The sequence below is a fragment of the Narcine bancroftii genome, chromosome 11 (assembly GCF_036971445.1).
Source record: "Narcine bancroftii isolate sNarBan1 chromosome 11, sNarBan1.hap1, whole genome shotgun sequence".
In the NCBI taxonomy this organism is placed as follows: Eukaryota; Metazoa; Chordata; class Chondrichthyes; order Torpediniformes; family Narcinidae; genus Narcine; species Narcine bancroftii.
This window is the reverse complement of record NC_091479.1, coordinates 7,246,774-7,268,603: the sequence shown is the minus strand read 5'-3', so window position 1 is coordinate 7,268,603 and position 21,830 is coordinate 7,246,774. Positions and strand designations below refer to the sequence as shown.

General features: G+C 51.4%; 2 protein-coding genes across 2 annotated transcripts; both read right to left on the bottom strand.

Annotated features, from left to right (window-relative positions):
* Positions 1-607: 607 nt before the first annotated feature.
* On the bottom strand, positions 608-5,901 carry hypk (huntingtin interacting protein K). The gene is made up of 4 exons (XM_069902418.1): positions 5,701-5,901; positions 4,272-4,327; positions 3,653-3,704; positions 608-967 (listed from the first exon to the last, which is right to left on the bottom strand). The coding sequence occupies exons 1-4, from the start codon at positions 5,851-5,853 to the stop codon at positions 872-874; spliced, it is 357 nt and encodes a 118-aa protein (XP_069758519.1). The 5' UTR covers positions 5,854-5,901; the 3' UTR covers positions 608-871.
* Positions 5,902-7,883: 1,982 nt separating this feature from the next.
* On the bottom strand, positions 7,884-21,600 carry mfap1 (microfibril associated protein 1). Its single transcript, XM_069902417.1, has 9 exons — positions 21,468-21,600; positions 17,670-17,886; positions 16,529-16,658; positions 14,391-14,578; positions 11,527-11,635; positions 10,521-10,681; positions 10,069-10,228; positions 8,969-9,058; positions 7,884-8,329 (listed from the first exon to the last, which is right to left on the bottom strand). The coding sequence occupies exons 1-9, from the start codon at positions 21,547-21,549 to the stop codon at positions 8,147-8,149; spliced, it is 1,320 nt and encodes a 439-aa protein (XP_069758518.1). The 5' UTR covers positions 21,550-21,600; the 3' UTR covers positions 7,884-8,146.
* Positions 21,601-21,830: the final 230 nt, after the last annotated feature.

The window sequence follows — 21,830 nt, the reverse complement described above, 5'->3', positions numbered from 1 at the left end:
ACCGACCTCTCAAATCACTCACCTGGCAATTCAAGGGGAGATCCCACCCCTGTGATGACATGATGAGTGACACGTCACACAGTGACAGGCAGCCCCACTGGGAATCCCTGTTTAAAGTTATCCTAAACACCCCTCCCCCCCACCCCGGCTCCTGTGAAGTGCCACTCTGGTTTGTGGCGACGGCTCGACATGCAATGTGGAACCAATGGTCGTCTTTATTATCCATAATCCCCCATGCTGCTGGTTCCAGCAGTAAGGAAGACAGCCATTGCTCCCACATTGAACCGTCGCTGCAAACTGGAGCAGCACGTCATGGCAGCACCACCCCCCCACTGATTGCGGCAGCTCCACGTCCGTGATAGCATCCTTGAGCCAGCCAGGGGTTTCCATGTGTCACAAGTGAACAAGCATTGACATCACCTGAGTAACCAGGTCTGTCATTTCCCCTTTCAATTCACCAGAGGACAAGGTATGTCTGGGACCCAGTTGGACCCTTTCAAATAGCCATGTACCTAGATCATCAACTGAGCAAATTGCTTGGATAACCCCACTTTACATGGCAATTTCAAAGGGCCTACAGTGAAAGACCAAAACAGCAAGTCATGCCTCAAAGTGATTTGTAATTTATTGGTTCAAGTTTTGAGTGTTTTTAATCTTTTCCATGTGGAAGTTGATGTCCATCTTCAGGATTCAGCACTGGGTCGACCTGTACCAAGCACCACCTGACTGGGGCCCTCCCAGTCTTCTCATGTTAAAACTGATGGACCTGTTCCGAGGTCCCACCCCGTTCACTCACATTGTACCCCAGTCTGTTCAATCCCCACGCACGCTCCCGAACTTGTCCAAGGTGTTGCAGACGACACTCGTGACCTCAGTCCGTGAGAGCAATCAAGGCCTCCACAACATTTCCCAGATGCTCCCGCAAGCTACGCTCAGCTGCAGTCCGAGAGATTTCCATCTCGTTCATCTGTGAGAAAAATGGCAAGAAATTCCAACTTTGTCTTGTGCTTCATTACTTCAGAATAACACTGTTCAAATCAATACTCTAAGGAGCACTGCTGAATACCGGGTAGTGGTGATCTCGGCAGCTGCAATGTTCCTCAGCCAGCAATGCGATCCAGAACCAGTCTGGGAGTGCTGCCAAGCCACCACTTGGCTTTGGCCTTGCAAGGAATCTCAGCATCCTCGAGAGGCCATATTCAGGTCCTCAGCTCAACAGTGCACCCCTAAAGTAACATTCAAGGGAACCAGAGGGGGCCCCTTTTTCACACAGAATGAGGTGGGTATATAGAATGAGCTAACGAAGAAGGAAGGCTGGAGAAACTCAGGAGGTTGAACAGAACACATGACAAACATTTCACACTTGAGTCCTTCATCAAGGTACGACAGATCACGGGGGGGGGGGAGGAGTGGGTGAGCAACTGCACTGAGAAGCATGAGTTCCTCAGCTCAGGCGCCTGAGTAGATTTTTCCGTACCTCAATGAAGGGCTCAGGCCTGAAATGTTGGTTATGCACTGACCTGCGGAGTTCCTTCAACAAAAGAGAGTTAGATAAGACTCTAGTGGGCAAAGGAGTTAAGGGTTATGGGGATAAGGCTGTAAAGGGGTACTGATGGTAGTAATCAGCCATGATCTGTAAAATGGCGGTGCTGGCTCGACGGGCCGAAGGGCCTACTCCAGCTCCTATTGTCTATCGTGTTTTTACTTCAATCACAGTGTCTGCCGACTTTCATGTTTTACTCCTTCAATATTTAAAAGATATTTGGACACGTTGGCAGATGGGAAAGGTTGAGGGATAGGACCGGACACAGGCAAATGGAACAAGCTTGACTGGCATGGACAGCTGAGCCGCAGTGTATTCATGCTGTGGAACTGTATATCTATCTTTATTAAAGGCAGACTTGAGTCCTCAAAATCACTTGCCTTACTCAAGCACAAATTTTGTTCTTCAATACATCTAAAAATTGCATCTTTGGATCTCCTAAATGCAAGCTCATGAAAACCACACCCATACCCAAGCAGGAGGTTTCCATGCCATCCTCTTTGGTCTGCAACGGGAAGATTGAAGGGATAATTTTAACAATCATGGCAGGGGCATTACCCGCTGTGGAAATCTCAACGGTCCAGGAAACCTTTAGCATTCAGTAGGCAAACATTTTAGCAAGAGAGTGGGTGAATACTAAATTAATATTCCAAGTGTTGAGCTTCACATTTATACAGTAGCTTTAACTTAAGAATAAATTTAACCCTCTATTTTTCTTTCATCCATGTGCCTCAGAGTCTTTTAAATGCCCCTAAATGTTCCAGCCTCCACCACCATCCCTGGCAAGGGAGTTAGGCACCCACAACTTTCTGTGTGAAAAAAATCTATCCCAGAAGTCATCTCTCATCCTTCTTGGCTCCAAAACGTCCTCGCTCTGCTAACCTCATCCAGACAACATCCTAGTAAATCTCCTCTGCACCCTGATGGTCCAAAGCTCTTCCAAATCACTCCATTTTACAGAGAGGAGCACTCGTACGGGAACCAAGACGTCTAAAGGCACAGCTGCCCACGATGGAACAGGACAGATCAGGGAGACAAGTCATCAGAACCTATTGAGGCTGGAGGGAGCTGTAATGAAAGGCTGTGTGAAACCAGAGGACGACATCAACAATATTGTCTGTACAATGTCAGTAGGGAAGGTGGGCGTACGGAATTTAACTCTGACGTCTGAAATGTTGCATTTTGCATACGTTGAACCAGGGCAGGACTTGCACAGTGAGGGGTGGAGTGCTGGAGAGCATTGTAGAAGGCAGAGACCTTTTAGTATGGGTGCCTAGTTGCTTGAAAGTGGCGTCTCAGGTGTATATTAAAAAATGGCAGAGCAGCCACTGTAATGGATCTGGGAGCAGAGATTCCATGCTAGCAATTCCATACAGGTTTAAATAGCCTGTTAAAGGAGCCAAATGCTCTTTTAATTAAAATTCTGCAGACACAGGGTCTGTACCAAAGATGGCAGCACCCAAGCTTGGCATTGGCCACAAGGGGTTGCAACAGATTGGTGCTGGGTACCAGGAAATGGGAAGAACACCCCATTTCCGCCCCACCCCCCCCCAACCATTGAGAAAAGCAAAGTAGACAACTGTACAGGACAGTTCAAATCTGGTGCCGTCTGTAAGATTATATATTCTCCCCGTGCCTATGTGGGTTTTCCCTGGGGACTCTCCTTTTCTCCCACCCTTCGAAACTTACCGGGGGTTAATTGTGCGCACGGGCTGAAATGGCCCGTTACCACGCTGTATGTCTACATTTAAATTTACAACTCACATGTGGTGCAGTCTCCCAGCAGCCAGGGTTCAGTGAGATCAAATACACTGCCTCCAATGTAGCTCACACCACAATCTCTATCCTGAATGTACATTGTGAATCCCCCTTTGCACACTCACAAGGCATAATCCAACAACGGATCTCAGCCTTCATTCTAATGTCCAATTCCTATCTTCCAGATGTGGTTGTCCAGCTGTTTGGTTCTGACTGGAGCACAGAGTACCATCTGTCCAAACAGGAACCTCCATGCAACATCTCCAGAGAAAATAATTGGTGGAAAAAAAACAAGCTCAGTCTGACGTGGGGGAGTTCAGAGCACACTGAACAAATTAATGCACGACTTACTATGAGTTCGACATCTTCCTTCTTGATGATTACTTTTGCAAGCTCCTTCTCCCTGCAGGTCAAAGAGAAAGCAATCACTGCCCTTTCTTCATGAGCTCAAAAATCTTTCCTGGAGTGGTGAGCTTTTACCTGTCGAGTTGCAGCCAGAGCAATGGGAGAAATGGAACTGGACTGGGTTGGGAAGGAATTAGAGCACTGGTCATGAGGACAGGGAGGTTGCCACATGGATGGGCTGAGAGGGGGCCAGCGATTTGTAAATAGTGTTGAAGTGCATATTGATGTGATCCCAAAATAAGCTGGTGTTTCACTGACAGCGAGTTGGAGGGACTGTACAGACTCGGATGAGTATGCGTACTCCAAGAGGCATGACTGCAGGTCACGTGGATCGAACTGCACGAGCCTATACTGACCTTGGTAAAGATAATGAATCAAGGTTCTTGGATCTGAAGCTACCCGAGAACAGGAAGCAGCAAGCAACGATGAGAAAGAGAGAGATAAGAGATGAAGGACATAATATTGTGAGGCTGGGCAGTGAAACTGAGTGGGAATACGGATCAGCTCATAATTTCTGCTCCTACATCTCAAGTTATTTACAGATCATGCAAGTGAAGATTCCAACCTTTCTTGTTTGGCTTTCTGTTCCCGGGATCTCCTATCTCCAATGACGGACATTGCCTGGCAGAAGAAGAGTAGATCACAGCTTATAATCACTGTTACAACATAAACCCAATCCCAACTGATATCCCAGCCAACATGCACCCCACCTTATTTCAGATCAATCGCATTACTCAACAATTCAAGCCTGTTCCACTATTCAGCCAGATGAGGCCAACTTGTCGCTAGAATATAAACCCACCTTCTCCTCATTCCGAATTTGGTCTTCTTGAAAAATGAAACCTTCCCATTGAGTCTGCAACCTCTTGTCTATGGTTCCTCAAAATATAGGAGAAATATTCAGCACGGCATTGAGAATTTCTGAGTTGAATTATCAGAAATGTGCAGAAACCCTTTGTAAACTCACAAACTATTCATTAGCCTGTCCTGATCACTGCAGAAGCATCGTAAGGTCCAGAAAGGGTGTAATCAGTACCAGAGAACAAGCAGCACTAAATAAGTCATCTTTGATCCTGAAGTGGCCAAGTTAGTTAAATTATTAAGATTTTTTTTTAAATCACCTCTCATTTCTTAATTTACAATTTGCTAAGACTATCTATAGAACAGGTTCTGCATCACTCAGCCTGAAAGACCTGGCTGGCCTGTGAAACTTGCCCTCCATTCCCTAAAGGTAATGGGAACACAATCCCCATTCATACCCAGGCTGGTATCCCTGTGTGTACTGGCCTTCCTTCCACCTCCATCCAGTCATACCTTGGTCCTGGACAGCACCTGTGAGCCACATAGCAAGATTCAGGAGGGAAGAGGCAGGGAGTGAGGAATGTTGGGGGGGGGGTGGGAAGAGTCAGGGTGGTGAGGGCAGGGAAAGGGAAAGCAGAGGGAGGAGACGGGCGCTTGAAGCAGAAGGTGCAGTGAGGCAAGGGTTTAGACAAGGGAGGGAGGGAGGGACTGGAGGGGGGGAATGTCGATGGAGGAGATTGGGACGAGGAGATGGAGACAGGGGCTGGGGAGATGTGAGGGAGGGAAGTTATGGGGGGGGTGGGGGTGGGGGGAAGCTATTGGGGTGGGGGAGGGGGGCTATGGGGGGGTGGGGGGCTATGGGGGGAGGGGGGCTTTGGGGGGAGGGGGGCTTTGGGGGGGGCTATGGGGGGAGGGGGGCTATGGGGGTTGGGGGGGCTATGGGGGGAGGGGGGCTATGAGGGGGTGGGGGGGCTATGGGGGGAGGGGGGCATTGAGGGGGGTAAGGGAGGGGCAACAAGGTGAGGGCGAGGGGCGGGGGGGGTCGAGGGCAAGGGGAGGGGAGGGGCTGGGGGAGAGGAGTTGGAGTGGGGCGGGGGCGACGGAGGCGGGTGAGGGAGGGAGATGGAGGAGGGGGCGCTGAGGCCCACGGGGTTCCATCCCCCCCCCCCCCCCCCCCGGGGCCGGGGCCTCACCGTCTCCAGGTCCGAGCTGAGGATCTCCTTCTCCTCGGCGTAGTCGGTCACCCGCTCCAGGTCGGCGGCGCCGCTGTCGTGTTTGCGCGGCTTCTCCGCCGGCCGCTCCGCCTCATCATTCTCCAGGTCCAGGTCGCCGTCGGCCTCCGCCATCAGCCACGAGTCCGCGTCCGAGCACGTCGCCGGAAGTGGCCGAGCGTGCGTGCGCGCACCCTCTGGCGGGCGGGCGGGCCGGGAGCGCACCCCCTGGCGGCCGGGAGCGCACCCCCTGGCGGCCGGGCGGGACGGGCGCTCCCTGCAGAGGGCGCTCCGGAACGAGGCGGAGGCCGTGCAGCCCATCCGCACCCTGCTGCCCCCTCCCATCATACTCAACCACCCGTGTCTCCCTCCCCGCCCCCGACCTGACCACGCCACCGCATCAGAGAGAGCTCCAAGCACAAAGCAGGGAGGCTGCTGAAGGAAGACAAGCCAGGGAAGGTGAAAGGGTGTTAATTGGAGATGAGAGAATTGATTTGGGCTCCGTGAAAGGAGACCGAGGGAAAAGGAAGAGACAGGGAGAGGCTCAGAGACCGGCGGGAAAAAAAGAACGAACTGCCAAAGATGGGAGGGTGGGATGAACAGAAACTGGAGAGGTCAATGTTAACGCCATCCGGTTGCCCAGGCCAAAGATGAGGTGTTGTTCCTCCAATTTACTGGTGGTCTCAGTCTGGCAGTGCGAGACGAGGGAAGGGGACAGAGAACTGAAAGGACTCCTGCAGAGGATAGAGCCACGGTGCTCAACAAAGTGATCTCCCCGTCTGCCCCCAGTCTCCCCAATGTAGGGGAGACCACTCATGTGAAGAAACTCCTGCCCCACGTCCAGTAGACGCTAATTTGTATCAGTTTCAATGATCAGAAAGTGCATGTATCGTATATGCATGTGTAACAGTCGAATTTTGTAGACCAATTTTTAGGGTAAAATTTAGGGGTCGCCTGTTACAAGCATACTACTTTTGACCGTATTAAGTACCTGCATCTTTCGGGGCATCAGGAGCTTGGACAGGCGGTTGGCCGGGGCTTAGATGAGTCTGCAGTCAGAGCATCGGGAGCCTGATCACACTTACACGGCTAATTTCACTGCCAGCAAACAAATGCACCACAATCACGCGACCGCAAACCACGCTCATTAACACATCAGCCAGCTCCCCACCATGACGACCAGCCCCCCCACATCTCCATCGGGCACACAAAACTCAAAACGGTCAACCAGTTTACCTATCTCGGCTGCACCATTTCATCAGATGCAAGGATCGACAATGAGATAGACAACAGACTCGCCAAGGCAAATAGCGCCTTTGGAAGACTACACAAAAGAGTCTGGAAAAACAACCAACTGAAAAACCTCACAAAGATAAGCGTATACAGAGCCGTTGTCATACCCACACTCCTGTTCGGCTCCGAATCATGGGTCCTCTACCGGCACCACCTACGGCTCCTAGAACGCTTCCACCAGCGTTGTCTCCGCTCCATCCTCAACATCCATTGGAGCGCTTACACCCCTAACGTCGAAGTACTCGAGATGGCAGAGGTCGACAGCATCGAGTCCACGCTGCTGAAGATCCAGCTGCGCTGGATGGGTCACGTCTCCAGAATGGAGGACCATCGCCTTCCCAAGATCGTGTTATATGGCGAGCTCTCCACTGGCCACCGTGACAGAGGTGCACCAAAGAAAAGGTACAAGGACTGCCTAAAGAAATCTCTTGGTGCCTGCCACATTGACCACCGCCAGTGGGCTGATAACGCCTCAAACCATGCATCTTGGCGCCTCACAGTTTGGCGGGCAGCAACCTCCTTTGAAGAAGACCGCAGAGCCCACCTCACTGTCAAAAGACAAAGGAGGAAACACCCAACCCCAACCCACCCATTTTCCCCTGCAACCACTGCAACCGTGTCTGCCTGTCCCGCATCGGACTGGTCAGCCACCATCGAGCCTGCAGCTGACGTGGACTTTTTACCCCCTCCATAAATCTTCGTCCGCGAAGCCAAGCCAAAGAAGAAAGATGAGCACTGGCTCATACGATTCCTGTCTCAGCCAACATGTTTCTGTGAGCCACATATTGTCAGAGCTGCAATATTTCCATTCCTGGTCTATTAACACCTCTTTCCTTCAAACCTTTGTGTAATGAAACAACATTCACAATGAGTTAATTCGCAACTTTTATCCTATCAGTAGGAGAGGGAAAAGAATACACAATTACAGTTATAAACACTTTAGAAAATAAGCTTTCTTTAAAAAGCAAGTTTAAATTACACGTGAACAGTCTGTTCATTGGCTAGACAGTCTCCAAGAGCTTTATAACCTCCAGTTGAGCACACACCCTGTGCAAGGAGATACAGCTGCATGGTTCCAGGGCTGGAGGTTGAGTTGACACCCCGTGCGGGCGGCTGCAGAACATGCCACACAAAATTACGTGGCTTTCCTCTTCTTGGCTGAAGGTCTCTCAAAGACATCTCGCACACCAGCAGCGCGCTGCTTGAAGAATTTGCTGTTCTGAGCTGACTCCTGCGCCCAGGCAGAGTCAAATGAGGTGGTGTCTTGGTCGACCAGATGTGTGTATTTGGTCCGTCCTGAACGGCCAAAGTTTTTGACCTAATTTTATTTGGGGTTGGGGAGAAACAAAACCACATTCGGTATCAACAGAGAACCACTCGTTTTCACAGGAATTTGACAAACAGTTGCATACGGCACAAAGAATCTCATGGCTTGGTGTCCCTTGAAAGATCAAGTGGATGATCCCCATTCTGCTGTTTAGCCGGAACCCTGCCAATGCCCTCCCTTGAAGTTATTATTGATAAGAAGTCAGATGGATACAGCACTGTCTCCAAGTTGACTATCAACCACACCATTTTGTTTTATTCCAACCATTCATTGAGCAAGATTGCATTTTGATTAAAGTGTCCATGACTAAAGCTATTTTTCTCCTTTTGACTGACAGGATACTTCCTCGCCCGAAGACGAGAAAGAAAGCAAACAATCCCCTGGACCTGAACCCAGATCTTATGCAGAGCCCCTGAAAACTCAGCAAAACATTGCATTAAAATGTGCATTCTTCTAGCACTGTCTGAACCTCCCAACCCACAACCCCCCAAATGCCCAAGCACAGCACGACAACCCTTTCTAGCGTGGAGAACTGCCAGAGGTTCTCCCAACTTTGTATCTTTTCTTGGAGGCGATTATCCGATAGAGCCACAGGAACACAAAATCTCCGGCAGTTCGGGCTTGTTGTACCTGCATGACTTTTGGTAAAATGGTCTTGTTGAAATGGTCCTCCAGGGTCGGGGAACTGAAGTCCCGTTTGTACAGATCCTCCTCTTCATCCTGATAAACAGCAAACAGGAAGGTTCAGTTGATCAAACACACCAAAAGGAGGTGAACATCGAACGACAAATTCGATATTCAACTAAACAACTTCAGCAGCAGGTTTAGATTGCAAATAATCTCATTTTCAGTGGCACGGTTAGTGCCTCGCTGAGATAAAGTGCCAGTGACTTGGGTTCAAATCTGGCCTTGCTTGAAAGGAGTTTGTGCATTCGTCCCATGGGATCCTCCGGGTTCTCTGGTTTCCTCCCACCATTCTAAATGTACAGGGGTTTGTAGGTTAATGGGTTGGCATGGGCTTGTGGGCTGGAAGGGCCGTTACCGTACTGTATGTCTGAATTTTTCACAAATTTTAAACTATTTGAAAGAGAGGGGAGATGGAAATTTGGATTGCATTTATTTGAAATTAGAAAAGCAAAGTATATTTTAGGTCAGAATAAAATGGGCTGTACAGTTAGTGTAGCGGTGACAACACTAGCGAGCGGGGTTCAAATCCAGCGCTCTCTGTAAGGAGTTTGTCCGCTCTCCCTGTGTCTGCATTTCCTCCCACCTTTCAGGGATTGCAGGTCATTTGGGTGGCATGATCTCGTGGCTGAAAGGGTCCAAAATTATGCTGAAGGCCTACATTTAAAAATAAAGTTAAATTTAATGTTGCCTGATTTTCTGAGTACTTGCAGCCCTCAAACTACTTATATTTGCAGTTTATTTGTGCATTCCCATGCCAAGTCATTGTTTGCAACAAAACACACCATGTGCCCGAGTTAGAGTCCCAGCAGATCACTGGGTCCACCTCCTGAGCTGCGACCTCTCCCTGCGGTCTGAGCTCCGCTGTCACTACAGCCACCCAGCTCCCCATGGGGAAGCAGTCAGAGTGTCAGGTGGCCACGCTCCTGTGCGGGGAGGGGGCCGCACCATTTTCACCTTCTCACGTCACTCATCAGGAGGGTCAACACTGGCTGCTTCCAAATTCCCGCCAGGGGGTTGCAGTGGGCTGAAGCATGCCAACTCACCATGAAAAAGGCGCCTCTGTGATAATACTTCTGCAGGAACTTGTATTTCCCTTTGCTGGCCTTGTTGGTAATGGCTTTGCTGTTGGCTCGAAGCTCAGCTCTTCTCTCCTCCTCTGTCAGATTGTGCATCCTGTCAATTTCAGCCTTCTCCTTCTCCATGCTACACAACCACAGAGAATTCAATGAGAGAGCATTCCACGGTTCACCCACACAAGAGAATGGGAGCGAGACAGACATTGAGAGGAACAGGAAAAAACTCTGCTCTCCTCAATGTCAAATTACACATTGAGTGGGCATGCATGACAAAGTGTTGGGACAGGTCAGGACAGAGTGTCAGTCAGTCTTCTATTGGAGAGCATGTGATTGAGCTGGAGGTGGATAAGTGCCACTGGCTAACGACAATAGGGTACATGATTAATACACGTGAAGTAGCAGAGAGGAAGGGTACTCACGACTCTCGCTCCTCCCGATCACGTTTGATGCGTTTCAGTTCCCGGACTTTCCACGACTCGTACTCCTCCTCATCATTTTCATCGTCAGTGTTGAGCGCATCAAGAGCGGAGAGTGTCCTCCTTGACTCCTCGATCTCCCGTCTCGCCTCCTCCTCTACAATCTGAAAAAACAGCATTCAATTACCTTGGTAAACGTCCCGGCCCCTCGCAGCATTACCACCACGGCTCCCTCCATCTCCTCCTGGCCCTTCCCCCACTCCTGCCCCCTCACCCCGAGACCCACCCCCTCATAACCCCTCAGCCCCCAGTCTTGCCTCCTGATCCCTAATCCTGCCCCCTCACAACCCCCCCCCCATGCTGCCCCTCACCCCCATCCCCATCCTGCCCCATCACCTCCCAGTATGCCCCCTCCTCATCAGCCCAATCCCACTCCCTCTCTGCCGGCCCACAACCCCCAGCCTGCTGCTCGAGAACAGGTAGTTTTCCCTCTAGCACTTACACTACTCTCTACCATCATGCTTTAGTACAGGTACAATCTGCCCCTGCTCATCTGTCCCTCTGCTCCTCCGCCACAACCCCTTCATTCACCCCTCCCCTTCACTTCCCTCCCCTCCCTAATGCCCTTTCTTCAGGCTCCCATGGCGACCATCCCTGCTCCCTCTCCCTTAGGTCCCATCATTAACGCCATCCTTCTCCCCACCAAATCAGAGCTTCTCCCCCTTGGACCTCATCTGCCCCAGTTCACTGGAATTCAGATGGGGAGAAAGAGTAGATGCTGGAAGTACAGAGTAAAGGGGATCACAGACTGAAACGTTTCTTCCCTGAGGCTGCCAGAAATGTGCAGCATTTCTCGTACCATGTTTGGACTGCAGGAATGGGGCTGTGGGAAACGGAAGGTGATCCTCAACTCCTGACACACATGCAACAGGCCATCGGCAGAGGGAGGAACAGCCCACAGCACAGAGGCAGAAGAGAAGCTGCTGCACCCCCCCCCCCCCCCCCCCACCTTCAGTGTGTACTTGCGCTGCTCCTCGCTCAGGCGCTTTGCCTCTTGCTCCAGTTCCTTCTGCTTCAGGGCCTCAGCTTCGCGCTCCTGCACAGTGACCCGGTCCTTCCTGGGAAGAGTAGGCAGGCAGGTTACACAGGAGAGCAGCTTCCAGCTTGCTCCAGGAAGGGAGGAAATAAACATATTCAAAGCAAAAAAAAAAAACAAAACGTCTTCCTAATTTCTTTCTTTAACATGCATATTAAAGTCAAGTTTACTGTCATCTGATTGTACAAGTAGAACCCAACGAAACTGTGTTCTCCGGTCCTCGGTGCAAAAACACGCAGACACTCAACCAGACCTAACACACGTACAGACAAACAACACAGGCATGACAAATATTTCATCTATACAAATAAATATTGCTTCATGAGTAGGAGTCTCGGAGGGTTCGTGTAAGCAATTCCTTTGGTCGTTCAGTGTTCTCACTGCCCTTGGGAAGAAGCTCCTCCTCAGCCTGGTGGTACTAGCTCTGATCCTCCTGGATCTCTTCCCCACAGGAGCAGCTGAAAGATGCTGTGTGCAGGGTAGAAAGGGGGCCTCAATGATTTTGCGTGCCCTCTTCAGACGATCCCAGTGGATCACGTCACTGGTGGGGAGGAAGACTCCAGTGATCCTCTCTACCACTCTTATGGTCCTGTGGATTGACCGCCAATCCATTTCTCTGCAGCAACCGTACCACACTGTTATATCCTTTTTTCCATAGGATCGCTTTTGCTGTATTAAACTCCTTCCTCTTCTTCAGGAGTTCAAAACTTATATCTAGATAGAAAAAAAATTTTTGACCTTTGTATTCCAGTGGCTTTTTGTCTTCTCTTATTTTCTTCATTGCTTTCTCCAATATATTTTCTCTTGTTGTATATCTTAGGAATTTTACTAAAATGGATCTTGGTTTTTGTTGTGGTTGTGGTTTAGGGGCTAATGTTCTATGTGCCCTTTATATTTCCATTTCTTCCTGTAATTCTGGTCTTCCTAGGACCCTGGGGATCCAATCTTTTATAAATTCTCTCACATTCTTGCCTTCTTCATCTTCCTTAAGGCCCACTATCTTTATATTATTTCTTCTATTATAATTTTCCATTGTATCTATCTTCTGAGCTAACAGCTCTTGTGTCTCTAACTTTTTTATTAGATTCTTCTCATTTCTTTTTTAAGTCATCTACTTCCATTTCTACGGCTGTTTCTCGTTCTTCCACCTTGTCCACTCTTTTTCCTATATCTGACATGACCATCTCTAATCTATTCATTTTTTCTTCTTTACTTTTTATTTCACTAAATTCTTGTGATTGCCATTCTTTTATTGATTCCATATATTCTTAAAAAAAAATATCCATGTACTTGCCCTTCCCTTCTTCTTCCATTTCTCTGTGTTCTTCCTCTTCTTCTTCCTCTGGGTTGGTCATCTGTTGTTTCTTTGATTTCCTTTTACTCTCTTTCTTGTTCTCATTATTTTCTATGTTCTCCTCTTGTTGTTGTGTTGTGTCTGTCATTCTCAGCTGTGGAGATCGACTCCTCAGCTGGTCCCCCCTCCCGTCAGTGTTTCTTTTGTCTTGCGCGGTTGCGCACTTTTGCTTGGTTCCGCGAGCCATTTTTGTAGTCCCGAGCTCGGGACTTCGACTGACCTGAGGGAGCGGGCTTCTCTCTCCACAGCGGGCCTCCTCGGACAGGTAAGGCCTTCACCTTCTTCTTCCGATGTCTTTTCTTCTTCCCGTTGCTTTCGACTTTTCTTTCTTCGCTGCCAATTTCTTCCCACCTTTACTTTCACTTTATTTTAATTTTCGTGTTTGTGTTTACTGTTTTTTTTAAAACTTTTCCAGAGAGGGCTGGAGTTCCCCGACTGGCCACTACTCCATCACGTGACTCCTAACTGTACCGCACTGTGATGCAGCCGGCCAGGACACTCAATAGAGTCCCTGTAGAAGGTTGACACGATGGTGGCCGGTAGCCTTTCCCGCTTCAGTCTTCTCAGGAAGTGCAGTCACTGTTGCGCCTTCCTGACAAGTGAGGAGATATTGAGTGTCCATGATAGGTCACTAATTAAATGAAATCGCTCTCCACTCTCTCTACTACAGAGTTGTTGACGTGTAGTGGAGGGTGGTCGACCCTTGTCCTCCTGACATCATCTTGTCCATGTTGAGACTCGGGTTGTTTCTCTCGCACCATTTCACGAGATTTCCCACCTCTTCTCTGCAGGGCGACTCTTCGTTGTTGCTGATGAGGCCGACTGTCGTGACATCTGCAAACTTGATGACACTGTTAGAGCTGGATCTGGCGACGCAGTCGTGGGCCAGTGGCGTGAACACGAGCGGGTTGAGCACACAGGCCTGAGGTGCGCCAGCGCTCAGCTTGACGGTGCTCCATGTTCTGCTACCGACCCGGACCAGACTGTGGTCTTTCTGCTAGGAAGTCCAGGATCCAGTTACAGAAAGAGATGTTGTATCCTCTCTAAAGATTCGCCATCATTCATGGAAAAGACAACAAATCATGATTTAATGCTGGACTTCCATTCAAAATCATCTGATCTCAAATTCTACACACGTTGCACCTCACCTGACATGCCCTCCTTACAACTCAGTAAATTCGACTGAATCCTGAAGAGTCTTCACAACTTTGCTGTCGATCAAGCCGAGCTGAATGGCAGGGCAAAACCCCTGGGCACCATCCCATCAGCATTCCCAGGACAGGGTCAACACCACTGAACGGATCCGATCCGATCACCGGGCGATGCCCAAAGTGCACCAACCTCACTCCTTACGGTGCAACAGCATACCCCACAGCTCTGTGCTAACAGCTTTCAGGAGGAAGGTGGGGCAGCACAGGCATACCTTCTGATGAAGACAGGCTTCAGCCTGGGTTCAGTTTCATCCTCACTGTCTGTGTATTCTTCATACTCAGACTCTTCCTCGGATTCCTCCCCAGACCTTCCCTCATCCTCCAATTCCAACAGCTCCAGTTCCTCGTTCTCCCTCTCTTGGGCCCGCTGCCTCATCATTGCCCGGCGTCGCTCAATTTCCTGTTGGAGAATGGGAGGGACGGTTTTATTATAAGTTGCAGGAAAAGAAGGGTCATTGACAAGTCAGGGAAGGGAATAAAGTACAAAAAGCCATGGGTGTGCGGGGCTGTCGAGTTCTCACTAACCTGTGCTTCCTCAGATCCCTCTTACTTACATGTGAGAGAGTAGAAAAATTTTGGGATGATCTCAATCAGATATTAAATAAAATAACAGAAAACAATATACCAAAGATCCAGAGATCTTTCTCCTAAGTAACATAACAAACAAAGAATTTGGAATTGATTTGGAGGATGCACCAAAAAGATTTGTTAAGATAGCTCTAGCCGTAGCAAAAAAATGTATTATGTCAACCTGGAAATTGGAAGATAATTTGAAAATACAACAATGGTATATAGAAATGAATAAATGTATTCCATTAGAAAAAATAACATATAGTTTAAGAAATAATATTGAAATATTCGAACAAGTATGGGAGCCTTACATTAAATACAATAGCAAAAACCTACCGGGAACAAACATTACCTAAGTTGATGGAAGGAGAAGAAAAGAAAAGACTCAGTAGAATTTCTGGTGTATTTTTGTTGAATGACAACATTGTCTGACTGGCTTAATGCAAACTAGATTGTATACCTAAAATAGATGAGGGGGGGGGTGGTGGGGGGGTGGCTTGGGAGGAGGTGGGGGGGGGGGAGAAAAAGTCACTGTATATGTGTGAAAAAGAAAAAGTGTATATCATGGCTAACGTGATTTATGGTGTGAAAAAAAAAAGATCCCTCTTACTTCATCTGCACAACCCCTTTCCACATAGATCGACAACGTCTGACCACACTCTGTCCATGCTGTTTTGAGTTCATCCTAGTCTCACTGGGCTTGCTGAAGAGCCACAGCTGGTGGTAATTGACATCTCAGCCACCAGTGGTGATCCTGGCAGAGGTACATGAGCTTTCTCACCACATTGTTCTATCACCACCTTTGTCCCAGCTTCTCCACACCCATCCTAATGATTTGTGTCAATTGCCTGATGCTTTCTTCCATGGAAAAGAGGTGAAATAACAGAACATTTGGGGGAAGATCAGACTGGTCGGAACAAGTGGAAAAATCAAAAATGTGCCCTGATTTTCAATTTCCTAGCCCATAATCAGTGTCCTCATCCCACCCTCCACCCTTTAATGTAGACATCCAACACATCCTTCACTCATTGTTGATCTCTGTTGGACTTCAGGAGGACCAGGAATGACCACCCTCCACTACACATCAAGCTCCTCAGAGTTCACTTGACTTGTGACCTATCATGGACACTCAACATCTCCTCACTTGTCAGGAAGGTCCACTGCACTTCCTGAGAAGACTGAAGTGGTCAAGGCTATTGGCCACCATCATGTCAATCTTCTACAGGAGAGCGTTCTGCCAGCTACATCAGAATGGTACAGTTGCTGCAGAGAAATGGATCAGAGGTCAATCCACAGGACCAGCAGAATGGCAGAGAGGATCACTGGGGTCTCCCTTCCCTTCCTCCCATCGACGTGATCTACCGGGATCATTGAATGAAGAGGGAGCGCAAAATTATTAAGGATCCCTTCCATCCCCCAACCCCACAGCATCTTTTAGCTGTTTTCATCGGGAAAGAGATATAGGAGGATCAGAGCCAGCACGACCAGGCTGAAGAACAGCTTCTTCCCATAGGCAGCGAGAATGACGAATGATCAAAGGAACTGCTCACACTGACCCTCCGACACTCTCACAGTCATGAAGCCATATTTATTTATTTATTTTGTATAGATGAAATACTTGTCCTGCATGTGTACTGTTTGTCTGTACATGTGTTATGTTGGGCTGTGTGTCTGCATGTTTGGCACCGAGAACCGGAGAACGCTGTTTCATCAGGTAGTACTCGTGCATCAGAGGACAATAAACTTGATTTTCAGGGTCTCAGACCAGGCTTGTACTCACCTCATCATCCACTTCCTCCTCCTCCTCCTCACTGCTGTCCTCCCTATCCACATGCCAAGCCTCGACCTCATCCTCAGACTCTGCCTCCATCACAACCTCTGGTTCGACAATCATCCGATGCCTGGCCAGCCTACAGGAAGGAGAAAGGAAACGTTCGTCCCTCGAGCAACATACTTGCTTCACGTATTCAAGAGTGAGAGTAGAGATCAGGCAGCCTGACGTCTGCCAGACTGATCAACATTGATTCGACCACCTGGCCAGCCTGCAGGAAGGAGTCAAGAGGTGATGTTCAACTCTGCACATCGCCAGTGAGACCACACTTATTGTGTTTAGTTCTGGTCACCTCATTATAGGAAGGATGTGGAAGCTGTGGAGAAGGTGCAGAGGAGATGAACCAGGATGTTGCCCGAATTGGAAAATAAGTCTTATGTGGCAAGGTTAGCAGAGCTGGGACTTTTCTCTTTGGAGTGAAGAGGTGTCTTAATAGAGGTCGACAAGGTTTTGAGAGTCAAAGATAGGGCAGACAGCCAGCGCCTTTTTCCCTCGGGCAGGAGTAGCAAACTCCAGAGGACATCTGGACAAAATGAAGGTCAGGAGGTTTAGTGGAGACAGCAGGTTTTTTTTAGGCAGAGTTGTGGGGCCTGCAATGCCTTGTCAGGGGTGAAGGCTGGAACATTAGGGGCATTTAAGAGACTCTCAGACAGGAACATGGATGAATGAAAAAAAAAGGGGAAGGGAGGTTTTTTTTGGTAAGATACATAGGTCAGCACAACATCGAGGGATGAAGGGCCTTTACTGTACTGTAGTGTTCTATGATCTATTCTTCTCCGAATTGTGCCAGTGGGACTTTCGACCCCATCCACTCAGACAATTGGGCAAACAACCAGCAGTCCCATCTGAAAGTTGGCGTGAGCTCTTCACTTAGTACATAATTACACTCTACTTCTGATGAGAAGCAGGAACTTTAAACAGTGGGAGATCAAATGGACAATTTGCCATTAATGTAGACATCCAACACAGCCACAGGCCTTTCTGGCCCATGAGCCCATGGTGCCCAAAGCTCCAGGTGAAATCAGGCATTTCATCTGCTTGAACACCGTGTCCTAAACTCTGATGGGGCAAAGGCCTCAGGTTCTCTCACCTCTCCTCAACATCCTCAGACAATCGGTTCTGGAGCCGCTTGAGACGTGGATCATTCGCCAGCTCCTCCTTAACCTCAGGTTCCGCCTCTGTGTCCTTTGGCTTCTTAACAAATTGGAAGTCCTCCTCCTCCTCATCAGAGGACTCCATCGGTGCGTAATCTGGCCGCTTCCCAGAGACATAACGCTTCACCTTCACCTTCTCCATAGACACCTCGCCTGGATAAAGGAGGAAGCTGCTATTAAGTCACCTATTTGTAATCACCCAACTTGACAAGAATCCCAGTACATTTTTGTAGGTGGGAGGTAACCAGAGGAAACCCACGCAGACACAGGCAGGACATTCAAACTCCTGACAGACAGTGCCAGATTTGAACCTGGGTCACTGGCACTGTAACAGCATTGTGCTCAGAACTGCCAACCTAGCCACATGTTGGTAAGACTCTGGTCCGACACAGACCAACATGGGGTTGGGAACAAGTGCACCAATAGACAGATTTTAAGGAAGCAGCAAGAGGCTACAAAAGTATTCAATGCAGACAGAGTCCCACCATTTTAAACACTGTCATTACCAAAGCACTTTTAATGACAACAGGAATCCCAAAATAACTTTGCAAACAATAACTTAATCAAGTACTATAGCACAAACAAGCCCTCCAACCCATCACATCTGTGATGACCAAGCTGGGGCATTCCAGGCTCATCCCATTTACCTGCATTTAGTGCAGACTCCTTCCCGTCCATAAATCTGACCAAATGTCTTTTGAATTTCAAAATTGTACCTGCTTCTCTCGCTTTCTCTGGCAGTTTTGCTCCAGATGCTGACAAAACCAGATCCCTCCTGAATCCCTCTTACTTTAAACCTACACCCTTTCATTCCAGAATTCCAGAGAATTGCTCCAATTGCAGAAAAAGATGTCATCATTTGATGGTGACCAAATTTTGCAGGATCTCAGGAGCAGGGCAACAAAATCCCAGCATGAGTCACGGCATTACAGGAAGTACATTTTAAAGAGGCTGCAGAGGAGATTTTCCAGGATGTTGCCTGGATTTGTCAACATGTCTGATGAAGCAAGGCTGACCGAGCTTAGGCTCAAGTGATATAGATGAAAAGATTAGGAGACGTGTGGATAGGATGGACAGCTCGTACCTTTCTCCCACAGCGAAAATGGACGGTGCAGTTAGCGCAACGCTGTTACAGCCAGCGAACGGGGTTCAATCTGGCACTGTTCATAAGGAGTTTGTACGTTCTCCCCATGTCTGCGTGGGTTTCCTCCAACCCTTCAAAAATGTACAGGGGGATGTAGATTAATCAAGTGTAACGGGGAAGCAAAGGCTTGTGGACTGAAAGGGCCAGTTACCTGTGCTGTACGTCTAAATTGAATTAAAAGTCTGTTTAAGGAGAGGGAAGGAAAGTTTCGTGGAAGTTTTTACTTTACTCAGTGCTAAGTGCCTGGAATCCTTTGCCAAGGGTGGAGGCTGGGACAACAGGGACAGTCAGGACTCAGAGGGCAGTGGAAGGAAGAGAAATAAAGGGTGATGGGAGTGAGGTAGGGGAGGAGATTGTTGTCAGCATAACATGGTGGGCTGAAGGGACATGTTCGAGCTGTTATGTTCTATGGAATCCCCCGATAATCATGCTTCCTGATGGGTTTCCAAATAAACCTGCCCGGCCCGTCCACTCCCGGCCCCCATCCTACCCCCCAGACCTGCCCACGGCCCCTGTCCCTCGTCCCGACCCCTGTCCGCCGGGTCCAAGTCCCCGAGGTCACGTGCCCCGGCTTCCCCGTCCCCTGTCCCTCAGACACCATCCCAACCCCCATCACCCCTGGGTACCTTGTCCCACCAGTCCCCTGTCCCGACCCCGTCCACTGTCCCGTCCCCACCCCCGTCCACTGTCCCGTCCCCACCCCCGACCACTGTCCCGTCCCGACCCCCGACCACTGTCCCGTCCCCACCCCCGTCCACTGTCGCGTCCCCACCCCCGTCCACTGTCTCGTCCCCACCCCCGTCCACTGTCCCGTCCCCACCCCCGTCCACTGTCCCGTCCCCACCCCCGTCCACTGTCCCGTCCCCACCCCCGTCCACTGTCCCGTCCCCACCCCCGTCCACTGTCGCGTCCCGACCCCCGTCCACTGTCCCGTCCCCACCCCCGTCCACTGTCGCGTCCCGACCCCCGTCCACTGTCGCGTCCCGACCCCCGTCCACTGTCGCGTCCCGACCCCCGTCCACTGTCGCGTCCCGACCCCCGTCCACTGTCGCGTCCCGACCCCCGTCCACTGTCCCGTCCCCACCCCCGTCCACTGTCGCGTCCCGACCCCCGTCCACTGTCCCGTCCCGACCCCCGACCACTGTCCCGTCCCCACCCCCGTCCACTGTCGCGTCCCCACCCCCGTCCACTGTCCCGTCCCGACCCCCGTCCACTGTCCCGTCCCCACCCCCGTCCACTGTCCCGTCCCGACCCCCGTCCACTGTCCCGTCCCCACCCCCGTCCACTGTCGCGTCCCGACCCCCGTCCACTGTCCCGTCCCCACCCCCGTCCACTGTCGCGTCCCGACCCCCGTCCACTGTCCCGACCCCCGTCCACTGTCCCGTCCCCCGTCCACTGTCCCGTCCCCACCCCCGTCCACTGTCCCGACCCCCGTCCACTGTCCCGTCCCCACCCCCGTCCACTGTCCCGTCCCGACCCCCGTCCACTGTCCCGTCCCGACCCCCGTCCACTGTCCCGTCCCCACCCCCGTCCACTGTCCCGTCCCCACCCCCGTCCACTGTCGCGTCCCGACCCCCGTCCACTGTCCCGACCCCCGTCCACTGTCCCGTCCCCCGTCCACTGTCCCGTCCCCACCCCCGTCCACTGTCCCGTCCCCACCCCCGTCCACTGTCCCGTCCCCACCCCCGTCCACTGTCGCGTCCCGACCCCCGTCCACTGTCCCGACCCCCGTCCACTGTCCCGACCCCCGTCCACTGTCCCGTCCCCACCCCCGTCCACTGTCCCGTCCCCACCCCCGTCCACTGTCCCGTCCCCACCCCCGTCCACTGTCGCGTCCCGACCCCCGTCCACTGTCCCGACCCCCGTCCACTGTCCCGTCCCCCGTCCACTGTCCCGTCCCCACCCCCGTCCACTGTCCCGACCCCCGTCCACTGTCCCGTCCCCACCCCCGTCCACTGTCCCGTCCCGACCCCCGTCCACTGTCCCGTCCCGACCCCCGTCCACTGTCCCGTCCCGACCCCCGTCCACTGTCCCGTCCCCACCCCCGTCCACTGTCCCGTCCCCACCCCCGTCCACTGTCGCGTCCCGACCCCCGTCCACTGTCCCGACCCCCGTCCACTGTCCCGACCCCCGTCCACTGTCCCGTCCCCACCCCCGACCACTGTCCCGTCCCCACCCCCGTCCACTGTCCCCACCCCCGTCCACTGTCCCGACCCCCGTCCACTGTCCCGTCCCCACCCCCATCCACTGTCCCGTCCCCACCCCCGTCCACTGTCGCGTCCCGACCCCCGTCCACTGTCCCGACCCCCGTCCACTGTCCCGACCCCCGTCCACTGTCCCGACCCCCGTCCATTGTCGCGTCCCGACCCCCGTCCACTGTCGCGTCCCGACCCCCGTCCACTGTCCCGACCCCCGTCCACTGTCCCGACCCCCGTCCATTGTCGCGTCCCGACCCCCGTCCACTGTCGCGTCCCGACCCCCGTCCACTGTCCCGACCCCCGTCCACTGTCCCGTCCCGACCCCCGACCACTGTCCCGTTCCGACCCCCGTCCCCCCGGTCTCGGCCTGGCTCAGCCCGGGCCCCCATTACCCTTCTCATTGAGGACGGGCACGGCCCCCGCCGTCGACTGGATCGGGGGCTGCTTGGCGCTGAGGCTGATCGGAGCCGCCATGGTGCCAGGGCAAGCGCTCGCACAGAACAACAAGATGGCGGCGCCCGGCGCGGCTTAATGCCGTCATCGCCCTGCACTGGCTCTCCCTGCTTTCCATTGGCTGAGAGGACAATGGAGGGGCGGGATCAAAGAGGAGCTGGGGGGAGGGAGCTGTCAATCAGGGTGGGAGCTGGGCTGTGCCCAAACCTTCCTGAACCACCATGGACCAGGAACACTGACATCAAGGGTGAAGAAGAGTTTGGAAGGTCTGGTGTTGGAGCAGATCAGATCTGGTCTGAGCG